The sequence below is a fragment of the Odontesthes bonariensis genome, chromosome 24 (genome assembly GCF_027942865.1).
Source record: "Odontesthes bonariensis isolate fOdoBon6 chromosome 24, fOdoBon6.hap1, whole genome shotgun sequence".
NCBI classification, from domain to species: Eukaryota; Metazoa; Chordata; class Actinopteri; order Atheriniformes; family Atherinopsidae; genus Odontesthes; species Odontesthes bonariensis.
Window position 1 is genome coordinate 9,386,087 of NC_134529.1, and position 24,044 is coordinate 9,410,130.

General features: G+C 40.4%; 1 protein-coding gene across 1 annotated transcript in view; it reads right to left on the reverse strand.

The window, feature by feature from the left end:
- Positions 1-484: 484 nt before the first annotated feature.
- The window catches only part of rngtt (RNA guanylyltransferase and 5'-phosphatase), a 92,620-nt gene continuing 69,060 nt past the window's right edge, over positions 485-24,044 (reverse strand). The window contains exons 13-16 of the mRNA XM_075459376.1: positions 19,700-19,800; positions 12,853-12,919; positions 3,393-3,516; positions 485-1,055 (exon numbers count right to left, since the gene is read on the reverse strand). Coding sequence (XP_075315491.1) covers positions 898-1,055; positions 3,393-3,516; positions 12,853-12,919; positions 19,700-19,800 — 450 coding nt within the window. The 3' untranslated portion in view covers positions 485-897. The remainder of the gene's footprint in view (positions 1,056-3,392; positions 3,517-12,852; positions 12,920-19,699; positions 19,801-24,044) is intronic.

Genomic DNA, 24,044 nt, shown 5'->3' on the forward strand with positions numbered 1-24,044 from the left:
CTTGAGAACCTCGGGCACATGACCAATGACGCAAAGTCAAGTTTTCAATCAAAACTGGTGATTCAAGTGGAGACCTGAATATTTGGAATTATGATGTACACCCTTCTGGTTGAAGCAGCTGCACTTTCCAAAGACTGTATGTCGATCATTCCCTATAATCAGTCGCCCATCTGTGGCTGGACTTCACAGTTTTCACATCTTTGTAGTGCGTTAGTAGAGACTGTAATCCTACCGTCACCCCCCTGCCCAGCCATGTGGCCTTTAAAAGTCCACACAGGTGGGCGGAGGCAGCGCACTGTGATCTAATCCTGATCTGTGCGGTGATTGGGGAAGTGAAGACATTTGGGAAATCCCCTCCACTGAACATTACAGGTCTAGTACATTATTCTCACAATTGAATCTAGACCTCTAATCTCTGCAGTTTTGTGGTAATCTCAATGGGATCTTTGATGATGGAAAACTAAATGCATCGAAACAGCAGATGGAGATTTGATTATGTTTACTGCTTTCAAATCAATGTAAGGAACTGGTTGACAAAATGTAAACAAGGTCTGTCAGGTGTTTTTGTAGCCACAACAACATCCTCGTTGATAAATACCAATTAGCTCTGACAAAAAAATGAAAAAAAAAATAAATAGGCAAACAGTAAAAAACATAACCTAAGCATGATGTTGAGCATTTTAATAAGAACACAAGCCATTGAAGCTACAAAGAAGTCTACAAGGTAAATTAAACACATTGAGGCAGACAGTTCTTGAAGTCCTTACATGTACAGGCTGATAAAGCAAATGTTGCTACGGAAAGAAAGCCTTGAAATATCTGTTTTCTGTTGGGGGGGGGGGGTTGTGGCTGGTGATGTAGATGACTGTGGGGCAGTCCAGAGGGTTCAGCTGTGGGCTACGGGATGGCCCGGTTGGGTCTTTTTGGAGGGGGAGGGGGCATTAACTCAGAATCAGGGCGTTTCCGGCTCTGGGCCTGGACTGCCTGAGCACAGCGGTCCAGATACTCGAAAAGGATTTCCTTCGTGACAGGTTCCTTGATGCTTTTACACACAGCTGGTGAGAGAAAAACAAACACACACAAAGGGAAGGAAGTTAAAACAGATGCTGACAGACTTTTCCAGCACCACTAAATTACTGTTTCTTTTGGGCAAAAACCCCCACCTGACCCATTTAAATCGAATAACCAAACCTGTTCTAACACGCAAGTTCCCTAACAGGGACTTTCATATTCATCTGAGTTGTGGAGATACTTTCTTTTTTTCTTGGCTATCAAACTAAACCTTATCTCAAAAGTGTTTGAACTTTGAGTCACCTCACTGTAAGTATGGGAAATTGAGTTGGATTCTAGCTCTGGGACCAAGTGTGCTGGAAATAGCTCATTCTACTTCACGGCTCCCCTGGCACATTCATGACCGTGCCGCAGCACCAACACAACACACGGATGATTATTTGCAGTTGCTAAATGGAACAAAGTGTTAGCAGCCTGGGGAGAAAAGCAATACTATCTGTCAAGATTTTTGATAAAAGGCGCTTTTGCCATCTGGGTTCCAAAGCAACACCGCAGCACAACCTCAATATCCAAAGCTCAAAAACCCATGTATCATATACTATTTCTTTCCTCTTTTTCAGTCAATGGAGTTCATTCTTTAAATGATTATTTTCCTCCTTTTGCTTCTTGTTTTTGGTGCCTTGTACAGCCCTGTTGTGTCAACATTTAGAATTAATGCTGCAATAACAAGGCTTCTTACGCTGCAAAAAAAGCTTATTTCCGCATGCATTCTCCATCACACTCCCTTTGTTTCTGTTCATCTGTTTACACCAAAGGCTGATGTAGCACTTTTTATAAGATATAGAACCATGTGCGAAGATGTTTACTCAAAGAAAAACGTTAATCTCTTTTTTCGAGTTAGAAAGTGTGAAATTAAACTAATTTTTTTAAACATTTAAGACAAAATACCAGCAGATCTTCTAATAACAACAGTCATCAATGAAAAATTTGTAACTATCAATTTTTATATTAAGTTTGTACAACATCTAGGTCCTATCACTAAAAAAGTTTAATAACCAACTTCCAGGATGCAACTAAGCACAATAAGTTGCCATGGTGTAGTACAATTTCAGCTCTTTCCTGCTTCTTTAGCTGCTTAATGGTCCGTTATATTAACCATTAGCAGATTTTATTCAGCCTTTTAGCTGAAAAAAGGCAGGTGGGCGTGGGGAGTGAGCCACAAGAGTGAAGTTACAGAAAATAAAAGGAATGACGTGAAAGCATCCATAAAACTAAAAAATAAGTTGGTAAATATTTGTGGGTTGATGCCTTACACATACACATAATCCGTGGTCTACACTGGTTGCCCTGAGAACTACAGATATTTGCCCCACACAAACATTTCTTACATCAGACATGAGCCGCTCTTATTTGTCTGACACCTCCAACCTGACCTCCTGGTTTCTGTTGGCTTTTCACTTCACCGCCCAGTCTGAAGAATTAGATCTGACAGATGAATAACTGGGGCTGGGGGCTAATGCTTACCAAAAAAAATTGACTTAAATTGTGGGTCATCAGTCATACTCTGCCATGTCCTCATATTTCTGTTGATGCTATTAAAAGACTCATTATTCAGCAAAAATTGAATAGATTTGATGCTATTAGACATGCCAAGGAGACGCAACTACCATCAGCACATGTACACTGATAATTTGTTCGTACGAGGATAAGCACTGTGTGTTTGTGTAAAATATGACTGTTTATGAGGAATAGGGGGAAAATATCTGAGTTTATTGTTTGCTTGCTTAAGAGGGCTGATAAATTGTACCATTTGTCTTAGTTGTGTTTTTTTGCTGCACTGGGAAATGAGTGCTGCCATCCACGAGTCCAGAAACACTGAAGCCTACATTTCTTTTCTTTCCTGCACTCTGTGTTAGGTGCTCAGCCATGCCACCAGCCACACAAACGGCTGGGGCTTTCGTGGTGTTTGTGCTGCGTCACATTGTTAGATATAATTATCAGCAGTTTCTCACATCAGAGAAATTTGTTGAAAAAAAAAAAAAAAAAAAAGGAGAGAAAAACGTTTGCGGCAATGGGTCAGTTGTTCTACTTTAAAAGAGGACGTGATGAAAACAGTTTGTCCTGGTCACCGAGTACGAGGCCAGACTGTGTGTTTTCTTATACAACAGAACATCTGCCCCTACACACACGCTCACACACACACACACTCTCATAACACAGAAATTTAACCAACACAATGAGTTGATGTAAAATACAGATAAAATAAGCCATTAATCACTGGCTTACTGGTCGTTTTTTTTTTAACTTTGATACAGACACAGATAGAGGAGACACTAAAATATTAATAAATAAGTGCTGGGGAGGGAAGAACAAAGTCTCACCCATGGCTGTGTCATAGGAGTTGGGGAAGCTCTTGTCGACTCTCTGCCTCATGAACACCCAGCTGTTGTTGGCGAAGGTGCACTCGATGATCTTGTTGTCGTATTGCTTCAGCTCTTTGGTGGCCTGTACAGGCAGAGATGAAAGATGTACCTTTAATGTGAGTGAATGAGAGAGTAATTTTGTTTTCCTCGGGCAATGTTATTGCCCATGAAAATGAAAAACCAGTGAGGCAGTTTGTCCCAGTGACATTATCTGGTTTACTGGAGTTTTGATTTTTATCTCCGGGGAGAGACTAATGTTGATCACTGGAACCGCCTGAAAATGACGTGTATGTTATTACACCTTTTTCCAATGTGGCTTGAATATGCAGCAAGCCATTTGCTTTTAATACAAATTAAGTTAAGATTAAACACATAGAATTAGGTAATAGTTTAGGCACTATGTGACTGCAGCCATTTTAAACCCATTTAAACTTTGAGGAATCAGGCGTGTAAACAACATTACCACTCAAATATTTAACACCACATATAATTAATGCGTTCCGTGGGAAATTAAATTTCATTGTGATATTACTTGATTTGTTCCATAAAAAGTTAAAAAAAAGCTAGTACATCAAAGAGAGAAACACAAAGTCCCACATTTCAGAAGCTGGAGCCAGTAGCTATTTGAAAATCTATGCTTGTAAAATACAGATAAAATAAGCCATTACTCACATTTAGAGCGACCTATTTAATACAATTATAAAGGTACACTGCTAACAGGTTTTATACTTTCTATGAATATGAATCAGTTCTTCCTTGAACATCATTCAGTCACTGGTCACTTAAACATACATGTTCCTCACTGCTTCACTCACAAATGTCTGTGAAAGTGATGGAGAGCCCTGGTTCATGTGAGATATTCATCATTTGTGATACACTGAAAAGCACATCAGGTGAGGTACAGAGTCTCCGTAGAGCCACAGTTTTCTCACATGCGTGGGGTACGAAGCTGCAGTATCACCCAAAACCTTTCACCATAATAATTCATATCTAGCTAACAAGGGTGCAAGTTTTGACATTACTGTTAATTAATGATGATGATTCAGATTAGTCTGACCAGTTGGTCATAAGCTTGACTAAACCATGAAGTTACAGACTTGTGATCAATAAATGTTACTAAAGGTTACACCGCGGTCACAAAGGGAGAAATTATGAGTTTAACAGGATTAAGTTGTCATTATGGAGCCGAACCTTGGAATGTGATAAAACACAAGAGAAGAAGACAACCAAGTCATTCAGGTGGAAGCACATGGAGAAAGCTGAGATTGTTTTATTCACAAGCCTTACAAAAACCATTTAAGAGAGTTGGTATTTAATGGATTTTCTATAAAGTTAAAAAATGAATGGACGAAAAACTGGCAATCTCAATGCAGGCAAAGCACAAAGTACTATATAATAACCCAAGTGATGTATTCTTTATAACTACTGGCAGAGGCAAACCGTCTTTTCTCGATTGTTTTTCTTCCAAAGGAATTCCACTTAAACATTTGCACATACAAACACGAACACAATGTGAGAGTGAATCGAAACAAAGCGGTGCAACAGGTCCCGCTCCACCCACTGAGTTACAGGTTCAATGAATTATTACGTCATGCTCCGCCTTGAAAACCAAACAAAAAAACAGTGCTCGCACACTGTAACACCGCACAAGTGTATGAAAATGGCACACGATGCTGAAGATCAACTATGAGTCAAAGAAGACATTTGAGCATCTGTTGTTTATTCGTCAAGGGACAGTGTCTCACTGAGAGGATTTTTGAGACTTGGAAAATGCAAATCCCCGAACTGATGGAGACATGGCAGACAAAAAAAAAAGTGCAGCTGAAATGGGCATTTAAATAAAGTAACTAAAATCGTTGTAAAGTGCTCAGCTGTGACCTCTCACCTTAAGCTTCCACAGGGTAAAAAAAAAAGAAAATAAAATGTCAAGACATCGACAGTTTTGACAAGTGACCATGTGACCTCCAGCCAAAGTCTGACAGCGGATGCTGCCAGGAAAGCATCAATGCTTGGCAAGACACTACAAAGTAAGAGCTTATGTGATCATGGAGTGTGGGGCATCTGGGCTCACAGTGGGGGTTGAATTCACACAGGAAACGATAATGTGTGTGATGAAGGAAGACAGAACGGGCGAAGAAGAATGAATACAGCAGGAAGAGTGTGGCATTTAGAGCCTCATAAATCACAATTTCAGTGTGTAATTTCAATTCCACTTTCTCACTTTGAAGACGCGGACCGATGAGCCAAACATTTCTGCACGTGGAAAAGGATGGCAGATGATGTAAGGCGGCGACAGAATCTCTAAGATTTCCTAAAGCTCAACGCAGCAAACTGCCAGCAAACTGTGAAGGGCAACACAGGCAGGCAGGACGCACAGCGACCGGCTGCATCTCTCCCTGCTGGGGACGAGGGACACGTTGGCTGCCACTTTTCATCACCACTTGGTACTTAATCCATCCAAATCTGTCTCATTATGGCAGAACACGTGTGCCGCCAGTTATCAGGCACGTTCAAAGTCTCTACCAGCCAGTGTTGCACTACTGCAGAGCAGAAGAAAAGATGCGGAGAATACCACGTTCAGAAAGAAGGGGATTCGAAAGAAATATCAAAATATCACGAGACAAAAAGAAGAAGAGAAAACCTAATTAATAGAGTTTATTGTTATTAAACGATCATACGTTAATTAAGCACTGATGCTGTCCTGGCAGCATTCGCAGTCATAACTGGTGGCACTCTTTCCCAGAAAATAATGAACTATTTTCCGACAAGAGCATGTGTTAATAGATCCAGAGTGGTGCCACAGTGCCAGTGTGTCATCTGATATTTTCAGTAAGGATTGCTTTTCACTCTAATATGTTAATTTCCCAGAAACATGTTATCGTTTTCCAGGAATTCCAAGACTTTATATTACTGAATATAATACCCAGTAATATTATATTCACTGAATATATTATGTTTTAACACTCTTTATGACACAGAGCAGCAGTTATCCATCTTATCCAGTCATCCATCAGCTCGATACTCAGTTAATTGCTGACCTGTTTCACTTTGTAACAGTTGTGAAGAGAAATCTTATTCTTGTTCTGCTATGAATTGTCAAAATCAATTTTGTAATGAGGTTTATTATTTCTAATTGTTCAAGGATAGTGGAAATCATTCACAAATGTTTAAGTTGACGCAGTATTGGCTTTAACTCCTGAGTAACAATTAACTGCGTTAATTACCCAGGAAACAGCCGGACAAGAGCCAAAGATTTCAGTCTGAAAAATCAGCTGAACGTTTCCTTCAGTCATGCATATCTGCCTGTGGCAGTACCAACATCCGGAGAGGGAATCTATATTTCAGCACATATAACAGTGTGCACTGCAGACACCAAACTGCACCCACACACACAACATAAAGGCTACAAATGAAACCTTTTTCACGATGGAAGGTGATCGTTTTAGTCCTGTCACATAACATAAATATCAAGAAAAGAGGATAAAGATGCAGCTTTCGCCATAGAAAACCTCCAAAAAAGTACAGCTTTACGAGTACTTCATCATCCAGGAGTGCAGAAATTGAGATTAAAACAAATTCAAGGCTACAGGAGTTTATGACATCCAACTTATTTTCCAACCCGAACACAACACAGTTAACCTGCTTCTTCATCAAATACTTCAATTCCAAGGGGACTGTTGCATTAGCGCTCGGTGCCACAGTTTATTGCATTGAAGAGAGAATGCCGCGGATGAAAAAACATTCAAAGTAAGTAATTTCCTTGAATGTGTGTTTTGTTCTCTCTGGTCGACCCTGCCTTTGTTTCACTCTGCACTTAATCAGAGCCGACCCGCACGTCTGCGACTCTGCAGCACTTTTTATTAATGAAAAACTCGATGAAACAATATATAAGTGGGAAAAGGATATAAGATGCAAAAGATGAATATGAACAAATCCCCTCAGAGGGCATAAAATCAAAGATGGGCAGTATGAAAGCGTGCTTTGAATCTTTAATATACACTGTGAGACACAACACAGCAGTCGTCTTCTGAACATGTATAACAGCTCCTGCAAAACCAGAGAACTCAGCAGACAGTGAATTGATCATAAAGTTAACCGAGGTGCCTCAGATCTGTTGTTTTATCTGCAATGTTTCTACTCAGGCCAAGAACAGCAAGACCTGGCATTGATCAGTCAAGTCGGAGAACAAATAAATAGGATTGCTCATCAACCAATATGAAGTCTGATTATGGACTCTGGTGAATATGCATAATGCTGATCATTATCTCACACATTCAAATCGACTGTGGGATCAGGCACACACAGAAGAAAAACAAGTTAATCATGTGTAAGTGAGTCAAGTGAAGAGAAAGCAGGTGTGCGGCACCGTGTCAAAGTCTGGCAGGTAAACATTACTCTCCAAGACACAGAGATGCGTTTTAACTTTACAAACTTCTTAATGATTGGGTTATTTTGAGGTGCAGCATAACTCGCTGGTTTCTGTTGGCAACGCTTTTAATTATTCTGACATTATTCATGGTTTTTAATCCCACATCCAAGACAATAGGCAAAACCCAAGCATAGCGAGGCATGAGGGAGTCACATAAATTGGGGAGTTCAGTGACAGAAGCAACAATCAAAGTCATTTCAGCTCCCAGCAGGTGAAGCGCACACTGCTAATCCATCACAGCTTCATCAAAGCTGCCAGTCTTTGACAGAGAGCAGCTCTTATCCCCTTTGCTGGGGACTACACCTGCCAGGCTCCATTTAGATTATTTATGATTAATTAGCTGAATGCGCAGGCCACATATAGCTCTGCACAGGGAGCCTACCGAAATGAAGGAAATCAATAGCAATTACTCTGACCGAACCCTTTTTAAAAGTTCTGGTATCTCGAAAGAATGTGAAATAAAACAACTCCTAAATGATAGAACTAAATAAGCATGTGCTATGAATTTAATAATTTAAATTTGTATCTAAAAATCTGGCACACACTCACTGGTGTTTTCAGTAACTCATCCAGTTAAAACCTCTGGTCAGGATAACCTGGATTTTGGGCATATTACAAAATGATTGAGAGCTGCAACAAAACTGTTATATTGGAGTCAGTCAAGTCCAATTTGTAATCAACCATATAGAATAAAGAAAAGGTCCAACCAAGTAACGTGTAAAATCTGTAAAAAATTTAAAACTTCTAGAAGCAGTCCTACAGCTTGTTACATGTATCAGACAATAGCATCACGGAGTGTCGCTCATCATACTTTTAAACAGAATAAATAAATTGTCTAAGAGTGATGTTTAAAGGCTTTCACCAACTGCTTAGAAGTGATCTGTAGTTACAGCCTCATATTAGCTCATATCTTACAGATAAGAGGTTCCTGATTTGACATTTTTTAAAAGAAAACTGTAAAAACACATCCAACAGATGACTGGACATGTTGTAAATAAGCTGAGAATAAGCTGAGAATTTGTTCTCTGTCAAATTATACTGACTGACCTGAAAGGCTGAGACTACCAACTGTTGACAATCTGCAAGACCCAGATAGCAACCGCTAGTGCTAGAACTGCAGTTCCTCATGTGACCACTTGAGGCCAAATGCAAAAGTGAATCAATCCCCATCAGGCTCCATTTCTGGCATTTTTTTCATTACATGTCATGGTTTTGCTCCGTTTTTTGAATTTTCCATTAAAAAGTAGTAACATGTAACTAAAATTAGCTGCTACTTTTTTAGTGCTACCTTAGCTGAGGTTTCAAGCGAGCCAAACTAATGCTACATAGTGACGTGAAAACCGTGGAGACTGCTTATTGGTCTAAGGAAAAGATCACTGGTGGGTGTAACACAACAACTAATCTGTACACAGCAACACGCTGTCTTGTTCTTTAAATTCGTTTCAAAGTCCACCACAAAAATTACAACCTAAATCAAGGACATCTCATTTGTGGGCACGGATCAGGAGGCATGGAAAGAGATTCAGAAATATATATAGATATTCAAACCGTGTTGCACACGCATTCAGTTTAATAACCACTCTGCTCTCCTCTACACTCCTCACTTGTAAGTCACTTTGGATAAAAGCTTCTGCTAATTCAAATGAATAAAAACACACACAGAGGGAAGTTGCCTCTGTGTCCCCACAGCTTCACACACTGATTAACAGCCGATTCTGCCCACATTGAGGTTATGCAGTGGAAAACAAAGCATGGAAGAGCCGTGCCGAGCTGAACCTTACTGTGCTGAACCATGTAATGGAAAAATGCCATAACAGTCAAAACAGACATTTAGAACAAGGTTAGAAAAAACACACTATTAAATAAGAAAAACTGTAACTATAGCTGTGGGCTAATGGATGGGCTTTAGAGCTGTAGTCCATAAATTTATGGGTGACATCAAGACACAGTGGCGACGTCCATCTTTTACATCTGTCGTTGGAACCAAATTCCACAGTGTTATTCTCCCTTTTCTTAGACTTTAGAATGTCCAAAAAGTTTCAAGAAACAAACTTCCATCATTGTTAAACGTAATCCAAAAAAAAACAACTCACAGCCCTTTGCTACAATACTGATCTTTCATTTATGAAAACCTGCAACAGTAAATCTGTATCGTAAACACACATTTACTCATAAAGATGCTCATCATAATGACAACATTTTCAGGTGTGCTTGCTTCCAGCCAAAATTAATTTCCAGGGGCAAAATTGGAAGAATTGCAGCAATAACATCAGCCTGACTACGTCATACTCACGATTCTAGTCAGAATGTGAGTCTGATACTGCTCAATAGAGATTTGAGTATGGGGCGTGTTTCAACCGAACCAGGAGAAAAAAATGCCTCTTCGCTCAATTGGATAGACCTACAACCAATCAGAGCAACGTAGTATGTGACGTAGATTAAGCAACACACACTTGTTGTAGGAAGGACGGCAAAAACATCTTTTCTATCGATAAAAGCATTTATCGCGTTCCTCTGTTCGTCTTTCAAAATGAATGCAATGTGGAGATCCTGTAGAACAGACTCGATGGCAGAATCTACACACCCTAGCTCTCCAGCGGCAGCCATGTTTGTTTCAAACGAATTCAAACCAAGCGCTCTTTAGTGACGTAGTCGATAGTGTCCCTGTTGATCATCTGTCCATCATTGTATAAAGCCCGCCCTGGCAATCTGATTGGGTTGACTGTTTTGATGTGGAGCATAGAGATTTCCCAACTGAGCAGAGCCAGACCGAACTTCCCGACCAAAAATTTTATGGGCGGGGCTAAGTTCGGCTGGCACCCAGGCTACAATAACATAGGCTTTCATAAAGAATACAACGTTTTTCAAAGTACAGATAAAGCTGGTCTTTCCTGCATCCACAGCCAAAAGCATTTGGATAAGCTGCCACCTGGATGTGCCTCAAACTGCATCTAACTGGCACATTGGAATTACTACCATGGGCATTAGAATGGCAATGAATGTTAAAACTACTGTGTAGTGGTGCCCTGCAGACTTATCAGGAACAGTGTTATGGCCAAAGTTTTCATGTCGTCTGCTGGCATACTATTACTTTTTAGTTTTTTTTGGTAGCTTTTTCACACTGACTCACTGTAAAGCACATCTCACAGCAGAAATAGCAACATTAAAACCGTCAGGGAACGACCCAAGTCCTGCAGCTATTGCTCAGCTTTTGCTTAGAGACCAAGCAGCAAACTGAAAATACACCATGAGCCCACGGCTGACGCACTGGAATCTTGTACCACAGTGACATTACCAGAGGGTGCAGAAACCCTCATTTACTCTGCTTCTGAACCGTGACTGTTGGGAAACCTACACATACCACAAACTGTTTAGATAAAAATGAGAAATTTCCATAGAATGCAAGGAGATTATAGAAATCACATTAAAGTAGAGCAAAAGTAAAATCATATTACTCCTCAAACAGCGCTCTGCCTCAGAATATTTCCCTATTATTAACTACAAATGATGTAGCGAGCACTTGACTGAGTCTGTGTTTGTACAGGTCAAAAGATAATCATGTAAATTCCAAGAGCAAAACTTTTGTATTCACATAAAAAATAAGTATGATGGACCCGTTCTAACTAAAAAAACAATGTGTGACAGTTTTTCCTCAATCCCACCTGTACAGCAAATAACATTAACAAGTGATAAAAAACGATCCATAAAGCACTGATTATTATACTGACAGATTTATCAACTTATGTTAGATAAAAGTAGAATAAGTATATTTGCATATATATATATATATATATATATATATATAGTATATGTTTTGCAGACTCGAATAAATAAAGGACATTTAGCCATTATATCAGCCTGAATAATGACCACATGAAAATTCAGTTGTTTTTGTTTTGAACTTTGTTTTATGGGGGCACAAACTAGCTGAAACTGTAGAAATAACACAGTTGTAGACACCATGACATCACTTGCTGATTTTTGGACCATTAGTCATTTGGATTGTTGGATCGGAATGAAAACCTGTGGACACTGTGCGTTCTCTAGGTAGCAGCCAAAAGCACTCACCTGTCACTCAAAGGAAACACGACATTAACCATGGATAACTTTTCACACTTAATATCATCTACAGTAAATAGGTGAGTTAAATAAAGATATATGTACAGCTTCTTTGAATGAGGAAATCAACTACAGAGACCCAAACAGTCTTTGTATCAGACTGTAAACATGTTTATGTCTGCTTGAACAATCAGGTCTATGGGAGCTGAATCATTTTTGGGATCCAGCCTTAAGTGGCCAATTGAGGAAACGTAGTTTCTGGTGTTCGGGCACTTTGCTTCGTTCGGCAGTAACAGATTCACTCCCAGAGAATGCTGCACAAATGAATAATGAATAACTATGTACTCTGGTGCCAATATATGATTAAAGATTTTAGCTTTTAGCAAAACAAATTAATTGTTTGGAAACATAAATGTTAGAAAAACAGTGAAACATGCCCATGACCATTTCTTCGAGGCTGAGGTTAACATCCTGGAATCTCAAGTCTAACAAACAGTTGGACAGTGAGTGCAAGATAAAATTCACTTGTTGCAATGATGCAAATTATCAAGGCGACTGGATACGTAAACTTGGACGTTTTGCAAATAGGAATGGAAGAAATGGAAAACATGTGATGAAATGCTCTTAAGAGGTCAAAACTTCAGCTTGTTTGTTGACACAGAATCAGCAGGAGGAATTTAGAGTGTTTAACCTTGACTTGAAAGTTGATGTGTGCACTGCTCATCTACCTTTGGGGGTATTCAAAGTTAGAGTTGATTTTGGTTTCGCATCACAAATCTAAGGGGAAATTCATCTAGGATAAGATCTGCCTTGCAAAATGCATAGTGCACACCTTTAATCCATGACACGGTTAACTTTGCTGGAGGAGCACTGGGGGCTTTGGCTTGTTGGCACACGGATGAATTCAAAACAACACATTTATTTTCTCACCCTCATATTCGCAAAGGGCCTGTCGTAGTTGCCAACGTAGAGCAAGCCGACAGTCTGTGGTAGCAGCCTGCAAAGACAAAAAAGAAAAAAAATCCCGGTTAACACCAGCAACACCCTCAGCACAGGATCTCAACACAAGAGTATGTGAGTGTTAACAACGGTGCAAAGAAATCACTACTCCACTTCCATTTACCGGCTAGTAACAAAACGACAGAGATGTGAATTTACACCTCTCTCAGCCCTCCTGTCTGCATGCACAGCTCGACGCTTTGCAACCTACAGAGTAAACTACAGCACGGGCGTATCTACAGTCCGAGACTATAATATTTCTCTAAAACAAAGACTGAGCTCAAGGTCTGGAACAGTGTACAACCCCATCTCTGTCAAAGAGCTGGCCATGATCTCTTAAAACTCCACTGGGATTAAAACCCCGAGCTTAACAAATGTTTGTACATTATTTAGCGGTTTTAAACGCATTCAAGATAGTTTAGAATGCGTATGAGCCTTTAGTGCAGATGCACAGCTTCATGTGTAGCTGTGGGCTATTCCTTTATTATCAGTTTTTACAAGGTCTGCAGTTCATTTCAAGTGTGGCATCTGTGTTGGGAAGCCGTTACTGTCAAATGAGCTATCCGTGGACTGCAGCAACAAATACATTAAATAGAGCTGGAACATTAGGAGGGGCCAGATTAACATTTTGGTGCATTACGAGAAGAAAGGAACACACTTTAACTCTGCAACAACAAAAGGCCTTTGATGTCCGTGGATGACAAAGAGCAGTGGATGGTCACAGTATCCGTTACTGGGTAAAGAAAAACCTTTTCACCACATACAGCCAAGTGACGATGGCTCTCCAAGACATGGATATTTTATTATCCCAGAGTATTTTTAAGAATAAGGTGCAAACCACCCATGAACCCCCAAATCAGAAAGGTCACAAAAAGTATTCTCTGAACAATCCAAAATCAACCTGTACCCGAAGAATTGGAAGTAATAAAGTTCAAAAAGGGCTTGAAATGGTCACGATTCAAAGCAAACAACATCCTCTGTAAAACACGTGGAGGCAGTATGATGATGCGTCAAAAAGCAGAAGCAGGAACTTTGAAGTGTTTAGGACAAACCGTCCCCTCAGACTCAGCAAAATGCTGCAAAGTTGATTGGATAGTGCCCTCGTAATGGATGACAAAGACCCTTTTTCTTTTAAAGGTAAAACGAGGTGGAACATTCTTCTGTTGCTGATGTCAAGCTGAGGACAAAACTATAAGCAGAGAGAGTCACAAACAAACTAATAACTGAAGGCAGCTGCTGCAAAACTCTGGCGAAGGATGACAAAAGGAGGGTCAGTGTCCAAATATTTCCAGACCTCTTTGTATGGGCAGTTTTGTGCCTCACAGATCCCTAAACAGATGTCTTAATCACACACTGTTCACTTCCCCCCCTTCACCAAAAATACCCACATGTGTTCATTCCAGACACTGCAGCAACATGTGCCAGTGACTAAGTACATTAAACATTTTTAGCACGAAAATAAGGGGGACTGAGCTCAACTGACGGCTAAACAACAATGCGGCTCGCAGTCTGATGCAGCTCATTCAGAGATCTCAAACAGAGCTGAAATTGGACACCGTCTTCCCAGCCACTTTCACCCCCTCCTGTGTAATGACAGCTAGCAGGAGGAGGAAGGAAGCAGCAGTACAGATTAAGGGAGCCAAATAGCCATGCTTTGAAGTATACTGTCCAGTGCCAAGCCATGTCCATTTCCTTCACTTGTTGGACTAATACTTAAGACTTAGTAACCTGCTTGACTCTCAAAACAAGTAAATTACCCAGATGGTAGCGGCTTCTCTAGAACAACACTAAGTCTTTCCTAGGGGCTATGGAACAGAGGAAGAAACAGTTCAATTTGCTCAAATTAGAGAGCTGCACATGAACAAGTTTTCTTGTTGATGCTTACAAGCTCTCCCCCGACACTAGCTCGATATTCCACTCGGAACAGAAATGCTTGAGGGTCATAAGTGAGTCTGCAGCTCCTCCTGTGTGAAATGCCACCACAACATCAATTGTTCTCTGATTTGGGGTGAACAAATAATGATAAAACAAGAGACCATAACAGCACAAATCAACAAAATCAAGGTTAAAAAAAAAACAGAAAAAGAAAAAACAGGTCAGGCGTTTTTGTTGATATCTTTGTGCGTAATATCAATGTAGCAAGAGATGCTTGGACTGAAGTAAACACTAGGCCCAAGACCTTTACTGCAGCAGATTCTGATTTAGTTAATGAGGGCTGAATTTCACTGAGAGGAAGTTTTGCTTTTGTGCATGTTCTATAACTAACCAGCATGTACAGGTGGAGGAATCGAACCCTCATTAACAGACCGAAGCTGAACACCAGACACTGAAATATTTGTTTATATATTGCAAGTCATGTCCTTATCACATACTCAACGACGTGGACACATAATGCATTATGGACACATAAATAGTGTCAATCCTGCAAGCACAAACCATGTGGCCTTAAAACTCCATAATGTACCAAATCTGCTTTGGCAGTCAGCTGAAAATAGTCCCCATATGCTTGAGCGTTGAAAAAAATTAATATCTGGGAACACGAGTTAAAATGTCACCAGACAAGTTAGTCTTTTTTACTATAGATGATGTGTCGCTGCAAAGGCAATTGAGCTTCAGCAGTTCTGGCTTCATGAGAACAGTAAAAAGAATCAATATGTGTAATAAAAGCTCTGAGGAAACTAACAAGCTGGTCAAAAAGAGGGAAAAAGGTATTAAGACCAGCTTTCCTCGTCGATTCCCTCTTTGTGACACATTTTCTTTCACTATGGCTCAAACCAGCGGTGCAATCGGACGCATTTAACACCTTGGTCCAAGGCAGTGGAGAAAGAAATATTAAGTTCCTCAAACATTTTGACATTTTGATTATGTACGGTCCAATCACTGAACATATTGATTTCTTAAAAAGGTTTTCTGTACTCTCATGCAGTGCAGAAATGTAATAAATCTTTTGTTACTTTGACATTTGGGACATGTGACGTTCAGGGTGGGGGAGGGGGAGGGGAACTTTTAGGGCTGAAGGAGAAAAGCTTCAGTCTGCCAGCTTATGAAAGTCATATATGTGGATAAAGAGCATTGAACCTTTAGATGTATATGTATTCGTTTCTTTTCTATTTTCTGTATTATGTAACAACTGCTTGATGGTGCACTGTGAGACTGAAGGTTCCCTCAGGGAAGGGAATGTCATTAGTAGGGTTGGGAAGTTTAAACCACTTTCGTTGATGAGGAAAGCTTGTATTAAGTGTTGGTCTATGGCATCAGTTAATGCTATAATTGTATCTATGAATGTAAATCAATACAATAATTCGTCGATCGTATACATCCTTTAAATGTCGACAAAGTGTAACATTTGTGATATTGTGCAAATATTTGGAATGGCTCTTCTCAATGGGTGGACTCGGAGAAATAATATGTAGAATCTAGAAAAAGAAAATGCACATGTCCCCGTTATCATTTTTCACTTAGAGGAGGCCATTATGGCTCCAACCAGAAAAAGTTTTGTTTTCATCGAGAGGAAATTGTTCACAAGGTTTCAGAGTCCAGAGAAAGGCTCCGTGTTTGTTCAGCAGAATCCTGAATGTTTGTTCGATGCTCAGACTCGTTACGCTCTGACATCTGAGAACCTTCCAATCAAATCTTCTGCTGCTTCCGAAATTGGATGACAGCAACAGCTTAAACCTTATAACTGGCACAGCAGAAAATTGGTATTTACATACAACCCCTTGACAGCATGCAGCATCTCCATAATGGATGTCTAAATGTCTAAAGAGACTCTTTCTCTCCCACGTTAAGTATGCCATCTCTGCTGACCTCGATCAACATCAGTTTGCATTTCAAGCAAACAGAGGATGCAGTTATCACGGCATCCTGGGCCTACACAGGCTTTACAAAGGTGGACCTGGAAAATACCTACTGGATGTTCTGAGGATTTCAGGACAGCTATTAACACAACTGTTCCCTACAAACTGGCTAAGAAACTCAGCTGACAGGCTTAGGCAGTCTACATGGATCCTGAGCAACATACCCCAGAATGTCAGGATGTGTGAGGTGTCGTCACCCCCCTTCTTTCCTCCCTCTCGACCCAGGATCGCATCACCATTCACCTTACCAATTAAATCGTCAAATTTAATGATGACACCCCGATAGCAGGACTGAAATTGAACTATAGCCTACAGGGAGGAGGTTCAGCATCTGACATTATCGTGCTCTTGCCATAACCTTGGTTTAAACATAAAAATCATTGTAGATTTCAGGAAATTTCAGCACAATGAGCACTCTGCCCTCTTCATACACAGGACGGAGGTGGAGAGGGTAGAGAATATTAAATTCCTTGATGAAAACATCTCGGTTGACCTCACCCGGTCCACACACATATGCCATCAGGTGGGGAAGGAATAACAGAGGCTTTACTTTCTCAGGTAGTTAAAACCTGCTCACCTCCCATGTCACCTGATGATGAAAAGGGAGGCGACTTATATCGGTCAGCAATAGAAAGGCTCCTGACCTACTGCTGCACAGTGTGTTTCACCAGCTGCACAAAAGAGATCAGAAAGGTCTCGCAGCAGGTGGGGTCACAGGCACAAAACTAAGCCACCCCCTTCCTGAGGGGGATGATTTACACTGCGGACGCCAAAAAGAAGGCAGCTGTATCTTAAAGTACCCCTCTCACCCTGCACATCATCTGTCCTTCCCTTAAACTCTGGGTAGAGATACAGAACCATCAGGCCAAAAACTAACATACTGCAAAACAACTTCCTCCGAAAAGCAGTCAAATGCATTACTCCTACTCCCCTCCACAAAAAAAAAAAGAGATGGAAAAACTTCCTAACTGCTTACTTTGCATTCGTGGCGCTCACTCTTACCTTCGTTTGCTCTAGATTATCTCCATTTTTGTACTATCGTCTTTAAAAAACAACAACATTAAAGAGCTGTTCCACTGAATACTTTCACCCTGGATACAACTTGGAACAAAAATACCATCGGTCAAAAGCAACAACTTTACATTCTCATCTTCTCATCTTCGGTCTGATGCGCTTTTTTGGGTGTGGACTTGATTAGATTATTTCCACAAAATATGGATTGCAATGTGTAGAAAAAAGAAAAGAAAAAAAAGAATAGTAAGAAAAGATTGGACACGGTTTCTGGAGAGGCAATCAAATCCATTCAGACAAGCCTTTAAAAACACTGCACACCTAAGGGATGATGATGTAACCATCTCTCATCCTGTCTTTAGAGGAAATAATAATACTGGCTCAAAATATCCAGAATTCAAGCAATTGATACAATATTTCAAGGCACCTTGCTTGGGAGAAGTGCTTGCAATGTCTCTGCAACTGCTTCATCTTTCCATTTTTTCCACCTCTTCCCTCTCACTGACACGCAATTATCACCGCATGCGTCCGTGCTATCCTTCAGAGAGGGTAATAAAACTAGCAAGGCGTATGTATCAGTGGTACGCAAAGTTGTGCTCTTGGACTGATTGAGTGGGCTGAGGAATAAACAGATGTTACCTCCAAACACGTCTGTCCACGTCTCCCTTTCAGACAGAAACTTAGCACACAGATTTGAAAACCTACACAAAGACTGAGTGAGATTTACTCGTCTGCCAGCAAATTTGAGCTTTTGCGGATTTATCAGAACGTTCTCAAATGGCAACAATAATCATCTGTGTTCTCCCACGCGTAAAGGAGGAGTCAAGAAGCTTCCAGGCTGGCCTGCTGGCTGTTGGAGTAGAATGGGTGACTGTGCTCTGGTGTCATCCTCTCAGTCTGTTGCTGAATGGATGCAGGCTTGTGGCTACAAACCTAGGACAGTCACCAAGGTCAAATTGACATTCAGAGCGAAAGGCAGCTTGAACGCTGACAGCAGCTCAGGTAACATTCACAGACTTGGCTGGAGGAACTCAGAGCAAAAGGATGATTTAATGCACCAACAGAGTTAACAGCCATGTCACCAGCTCTAAGAGACTGTAATTAATGCTACTAGTGATGTGATGAAGTGTTACAGCAAACGTCAGCATGTTAACATGCTCAAATTTACAATGCAAACCCGATGATAATTGAGCAGGCAGGAAACTAAGTAGGCCTTCAGTTTTGTAGCAGTAAAACTTAAGAGATCTTGAGTCGACCCTGCAGGAGCCTGATCAAAAATTTCATGGGAATCCATTCAACTGACACCCCCACCCACAAAAACGGAAACGGGATAACCAAAGTGATTGGAATTCATGATTTTTGGAACATGATGGTGCTAAACTATCCAGCTGATGCTGAGATATTTCACTGCTGCAGAGGCCAGAGGACTTTTTTTTTTAAATAAAATGCACTGCATCAGACTTTGAGACAATTCATTTTACAACAACTCTGCATTTCATATAGTTTAACTATATTGTCTGAACCAGCGTAGTTTTTTGTTTCATCTCATCAGAAACTGTAGCAGTGGATCTGAACAACTTATCCAGTAGAGGCTTGCAAACATAAAAATGTGAGCGAGAAAGGCAAAGCTCATGCGGTAAATAAGACGCATCCGACGTGACGAAACCAAAGTGGACGGAGACGCCGTGTTGCAGTAAAAGGAATTGAACCTCAAGGGGAAGAGAAAACACACGGGATGAATTTAAATGTTTTAGTGTAGAAAAAAAATCGGCGTGGTGTTTGATTCAAAGCACGCCGTTGACAGCAATACAGTATGTGTATGTCTCCGAGTACACACCTTGGAGTGTAACGAAATGATAGGTGCTACTGGATTCGACTAGCAGAGTGTTTCCCTGGCAACGGCGACTTACCCCTCTCCTCCGACTTTGCTGATCTTGAGGCGAAAATCCACTGAGTTGAGGTTGGGGGGCTTCCACTTGAGGATTTCATCACACCTACCAGCTTTGTATCTCTGCAGGAAAAAATAAAAAAAAGACAATTATGAAAAATTTGCTGCCATCAAAATATGTTTTCATAGAACAAAAGTGATGCTTGTTGCTCCATGGGCAGTTCTTCATTTCTGTCAACCCAAAATACTCGCGAGCTGTGCTGAATTTTGAGCTAATCACCCAAACACACTCACAGAAATGACCGTCTATTATGACGCCCTGATGGTATCTAATTGATCTTTGGTTAAAAATGAGCTCCTGACAGGAATAAGAGAGCTAATGACTCCAGATTGGAAATTAAACAATTGGAGTCTAAGTGGAACATTCACTGGCTAAATCACAAGAATAAGTAAGTAAATATAAATCTGACTAATTATTCACAGTGATTCAACACGATTGCATTTTCTCAAATCTTTACTGTGTTCCACCCCACACAAACATACCGTATGACAAAGAGCAAACAACATGCTTTCCTCCGCCGCTTTGATTATTCATGTGTGCCTGACATTTCGAAGGACATGAATCAAGTGCACCGAAACATGAGAAAAGTAAAGACATGACGGTTGGAGGCGGGAACAGATGACCAGAATCTGTCACTGTCAGGTTGCCAGGTAACAGAAGCGTACGCCAAGGAAATGTGTGGAAAACAGACAGGATTCCTCAGGAGAACCTGCGCTGTCACTGTACATGACTACAGAAGGAGGTCCTGACTCCACCCACATATGTCCCGTGTGGCAGGACTTTAGAAGTTTGAATCACCACGGCCAGAGAAACATCTCCACGACCGATACAAACGAAAACTTCACTCCTCCACAAACACTGAACCTGTTGTCTGAGTTTGGCAAGCTGCTGGGCTTTCTGAATAGCTTTAAAGCCTGTGAAACATTTTCCTACAAGTTTTAATCATTCCATAATCAAGCCCATCATTTGCTGAAATTCCACGTTTATTCTGTGATTCTTTGGGCAGCGTTTTATGTCTCGTGTCACAGTTCAGAGCTAATGTAGGTGGTAATGGGTTCTGTCGACTTGAAATGAATCAGTTTGTACAAAGTGTTACAAATGAGCCCGTTTAAAGGTAGAAATGCATCTTCCAGATAATCACAGCTGCCTGACCAATTCGAAAAAAATTTTACGTGTCCATTTAGTCTAGACAACAAGTGTACGAAAGGGGAAAGCTGATGAAGACATTTGAACAGTTTCTCTCTTTAAAGAAAATGATGGCGTTGGTGTACTGTAGACACAAAGTTTAAATGGCCACCAGAAACAATTCAAGCTTGGTGACAGAAATGTCTACACTTTCTTTCTGGCTGGACACTAAAAGTCTATTTCCACTTTAAGAGCTTCACACTGAGAGGAGTTCATACACTAATAGAGACACTGTTTCTCAGAGGAGATGTAGCAGATTCAAAGCTTCAGCCACCACAAACAAAAACACCCTTTGTGGCTAATTTCCCACCTCTTGACCACATAAAAGCAGCAGCAGTGGTTAAAAAGCACATAATCATCTCCACAAAAACAACAAAAAAAAGTAACACTGCAAATAAGAACGTATTTCAAGTCATTTCCACCCTTTATTCAGTTAATGATCAGAAAAAAAGAACACGGCAACTACAAGTTCTATCCTTCATTGAATCATTTAACGCTCTTAACGTGTACCCCAAAAAGTTGTTACAGGGGCAACAAAGGGCTACAGAAGCGTTGTTAAGACACATATAGAGTAACATCTAGTAACATCTAGATTAACTGGTAACATGCTCAGAACATGTGCTAAATTAGCCAACCTGAAGTCCTGACCTGATAACATTTGGAGAATTATGAAACAAACAGAACAACAAAGGAGGTACCAAGTCGTTGAGCAGCTGGAATGTATTGAGCAGGTGTAAGGAGACATTTTTCTTTCAAAACTAAAGCAACTGAACCCCTCAGTTCCAAAAAAAACCACTCACAGAGCTGTTAAAGATGAAGTGATGCGACACAGAGGAAAATCAAAGCTTTGAAAGTTGGGAATGTCATCCAATTCAAAATAAGCGTATTCTTCCTTAAAAAAACATTTGTCAGAGTCAATATTTGACACACTTTCTGTTTATTTCAAATCAAATATGCCGTTATAATGCTTTGCACTGTGGTGTGTTAGTCACCTTTAAAAGAAATAAATAAAAATCCATGGCCCTGAGGATCTATTCAGCCTGGTTCCAAACTCTACATGCTGAAATATGTCTGCCGCCATTTCAAACCAAAGCAATGTTTGCTATAAATGAATTCATGCCAGCAGAACCATGGCAACAACCCCACGAGAGCTCAATCAAACTGCAGGTAGAATAAACAGACAACCTTCAAATTAATTTCTAAATGAAACTTCGCTGCCTGATGCACTCGCTCTTTCATTACCATTGTTAGTCTAGTCAATAAGTGGCTGCACAAAAAAGACAAGAGCGTTATTAAGTGCAAAACAGACCCCCAGAGCCGACCTTCCCTTCAGGAACATATCTCTTGTCTATCAAATTCAATTTCGTGTAATGATGTGCCATTGCATATAAATTACCTGCAGTGTCAAGTTAGAAATTCAGAGACTGTGACTGTCAGACTGCGGAGAAAAAAAAAGTAAACACTGAGGTGTGTTTCTGTGGTGTCTAATGTTTAAAAGGTGCCATACACGACAAAACAAGCGCCTGTAACGACTGTGTAACATGAATTTCTTGGAATAGTTATCGTAGGAACATTAAACCTTTACAACGACAAAACTCAGCAGCTCAAAGGTGATCTAAAAGCTGGCATATTCATGCCCACGAAGCAACAAAAGAGTGCAATGTGTGTGTGTGATACAAAATCGTGTGATACTGTTGGAAAAGGTAGTTGATGCTGGCACCTTTTCAGCTGTGGCTGCACTCAGTATTTGAAACAGTGACACATTTTTCAGATTTCGCTGCATGCATCTCAGGAGCTGGAACAGGTTGCTCTTAGTTTGAACAGTGCCCACACACTTTACACAGAACAGAACTCTGATTGTCAAACAACCAAACCCTTTAAATATTACAGACGTAATAAAACTTCTAGTCTTCATTCAACTGTGTTGAGTGACAGATCCCACACATTTTTCTATGCAAAAAAATGCCTCATTTTGATTTAAAAAAGGATATCTTTGCAGAAGGGGTTTGACTTCTTTTCAGAGTGAGCATAACAACGGCAAAAGGGCTTTGTAAGAGATTTGTGATTCGTGCACATTCATAATTCCTATTAGCGTGAAGCAGAATTCCCCAAGCACCGTAACTGTGCACCCACTAATACGGAACATGAGCTGGGATTTTGGGACATGTTAGTTTTGCATGAATTGTGCACGAACCATTGTACAGATGCAAGAATTGGCTACGCGTTCAGATGGGACATGTGGTGTCTCTTGTGTTTTGCAGTTCATGGCCACATTTGTGAAGAGTGTGTCAGGATTTCTAAATAGCATCTTTAAAGAAACAACAAGGAGCTATGGCAGTGTATGTGCATGTATGAGCATGTATAAGAATTGAGGTCGAGCACAGCAAACAGTCAATGTGACGAGTGACTGGAAAGCTTCAGATCGAAGTTGCCCAATTCTTTTAATGTCAAAATTTACAAGGGTGTATAAAAAAAAAAAAAAGATTTTGGGAGGAAACCATAACAGAAAAATTTAATTAAATTTTTTTTTCAGAGCTTTAGATGCAGTATTTGCTTGTATTGGCCGAACCAAACTGCAAATGTTCTCAAATGCAAGCAAACTGTTCAACATACATAATTCCTGTGTTTAACAAAGTCCTGCTGGCAACTTCTGAGTGTCTCTCAAATTTCCTTCACTTCACATCCGATCTTGGAGAGTACGCATTTCAGCCGCTTGCGTTGGAAACCTCCTTTTTTGGGGGGGCATTATCCAAAGCTCACAAGTGAGAGTAGAGGTTGCAGCAACAGGTGACTCAAGAGATTTACTTCACTCAATGAAGTAAATATGCCAATCCTTAATAAAACAAAAGCTTTGTGTATGTAGAGTGCCCAACTCTGCAGGGGAAAAGAAAGCTTACTGGAGAGTTTACTTCAAGCCCTTTGATTACAGTGTTTTTTCACAGTCTCATTTTAATAACAGCTTTTTGCTGCAAGGCAGACTTAATGTTTAAGTGTGCTATGGATTATATTAAAAAAAAAAAAGTCTAATAAAGTTGCTCCCCAGAGAAAAGCTCCCTCTTTTAAAGCTCAGACACAGGCTGGTTTCTTTGAGAGACACATTGACACTGTGTGTGTGTATGCG